This window comes from Seriola lalandi, unplaced genomic scaffold (genome assembly GCF_002814215.2).
Source record: "Seriola lalandi dorsalis isolate HSWRI2012SDOR001 ecotype SW California unplaced genomic scaffold, Sedor1 jcf7180002001593, whole genome shotgun sequence".
NCBI classification, from domain to species: domain Eukaryota; kingdom Metazoa; phylum Chordata; class Actinopteri; order Carangiformes; family Carangidae; genus Seriola; species Seriola lalandi.
The window spans coordinates 1-1,755 of NW_019472251.1; the positions used below are offsets into that span (position 1 = coordinate 1).

General features: G+C 36.9%; 1 protein-coding gene across 1 annotated transcript; it reads left to right on the plus strand.

Moving 5' to 3' along the window:
* Positions 1-46: 46 nt before the first annotated feature.
* LOC111664539 (sodium/potassium-transporting ATPase subunit alpha-3-like) lies at positions 47-1,609 on the plus strand (the record flags this gene model as incomplete). Its single annotated transcript, XM_023419178.2, has 4 exons — positions 47-218; positions 336-472; positions 562-712; positions 1,441-1,609. Coding segments are annotated over exons 1-4 (619 nt in total), but the record flags the coding sequence as incomplete, so codon positions are not given.
* Between the last annotated feature and the right edge of the window lie 146 nt (positions 1,610-1,755).

Consider the following 1,755-nt stretch of genomic DNA (forward strand, 5'->3'; position numbering starts at 1 on the left):
GGAGAGAAGCTCTACTAAAGCACACATTTCTGTTGCTCCCAGGTTTCTGCCACTTGATGCTTCCAGAGGACCAGTACCCTAAGGGGTTTGCCTTTGACACAGATGATGTCAACTTCCAGACAGACAACCTTTGCTTTGTTGGCCTCATGTCCATGATTGACCCTCCCCGTGCTGCTGTGCCCGATGCTGTTGGCAAATGCCGATCTGCTGGTATCAAGGTGAACCTCACATATGATCTCTTTTTCCCTTACAGTGCTTCATAAAACAGGCTCTGTTGTAGAATGTCATTGAAATCACATGAAGAAATGTCATCTTTATTGCTCGTGTTGTTGCAGGTTATTATGGTCACTGGAGATCATCCCATCACAGCCAAGGCCATTGCCAAGGGAGTGGGCATCATCTCAGAAGGCAATGAGACAGTGGAGGACATTGCAGCTCGTCTCAACATACCTGTCAGCCAGGTCAACCCCAGGTAAAGATTCTTAACAGAAAAACACACATGGTCATATAGATAATGTTAAATTATGAGGCTAACATGAACGTTTCAATGTGTGTGTTCAGGGATGCCAAGGCCTGTGTGATCCATGGTACAGACCTAAAAGATCTATCTCAGGATCAGATGGACGATATCCTGAGGAATCACACAGAGATCGTGTTTGCCAGGACCTCCCCACAGCAGAAGCTCATCATTGTAGAAGGTTGCCAGAGACAGGTAAGAAGAGCTTTTTTTTTTTAATTAGAAATTATGTTCTAGACAATAAAATAAAATAAAAATTGTACCTTATAGGCTTTGTTTTTTGGAAGTGACATTGGCTCCAAAATATCATTACACTTTCACAACAGCAGATGGTGCTAGTTGTCTGTTGAATGAAGCTTCCCTGACTGACACATAAAATGTTTTCCTCACTGTGAGATGGTTAGATTGCTTATGATATACCGAAAGGCTTTGGTTTTTATTAGTTTACATAAAAGACTTTATATTAAAATATTAACATTCATATTAGAATTTGCATACATTTTGTTGTCAGTTAAATATCACAGTTTCATTTAAGAGAGATAGGATTATTTATTCAACTTATGATTACCAAATAAAATATTTTTCTTATATAAAAACTACAATTGGTTTTCCAAAAAAAAAAAAAAAAAAATCAAAAAACAGGTGCTGAAAAAGTACAGGTTATTTTGCAGTTTTGTAAATTTAAATTCATGCCAATATAGTGTATTTGTGAATCACTGTGTCATATAATTTATTTATTTTGACTAATTTATTTATTATTCCTTGTGTTTGTAAGAATGAAAAGAGGATTAATATGTGGCTCTTGCATAGATTGTTACAATAAAGATTGTTACAAAATAAGGGATAAATACATCTAACAATATAACTTTATTTATGCTATGTAACCTTCTGATTTTCACCTTACCTTTTCTCATCTCTCCCAGGGTGCCATTGTGGCTGTGACAGGTGATGGTGTGAATGACTCTCCTGCACTGAAAAAGGCCGACATTGGTGTTGCCATGGGAATCTCAGGCTCTGATGTGTCCAAACAGGCTGCAGACATGATCTTGTTGGATGACAACTTTGCATCTATTGTCACAGGAGTGGAAGAAGGTGAGACATGCAAGAGACAGAACTGAAAGATTGAAAGTGTTTAAATCAATAAAGAGTTTTTAATGAGAGAATATGAAAAAAATATGTAGAAATAGGAGGATGGAAAATTAGAAATCAAGTAAAATGGAAGTGTTGATGATTATGTT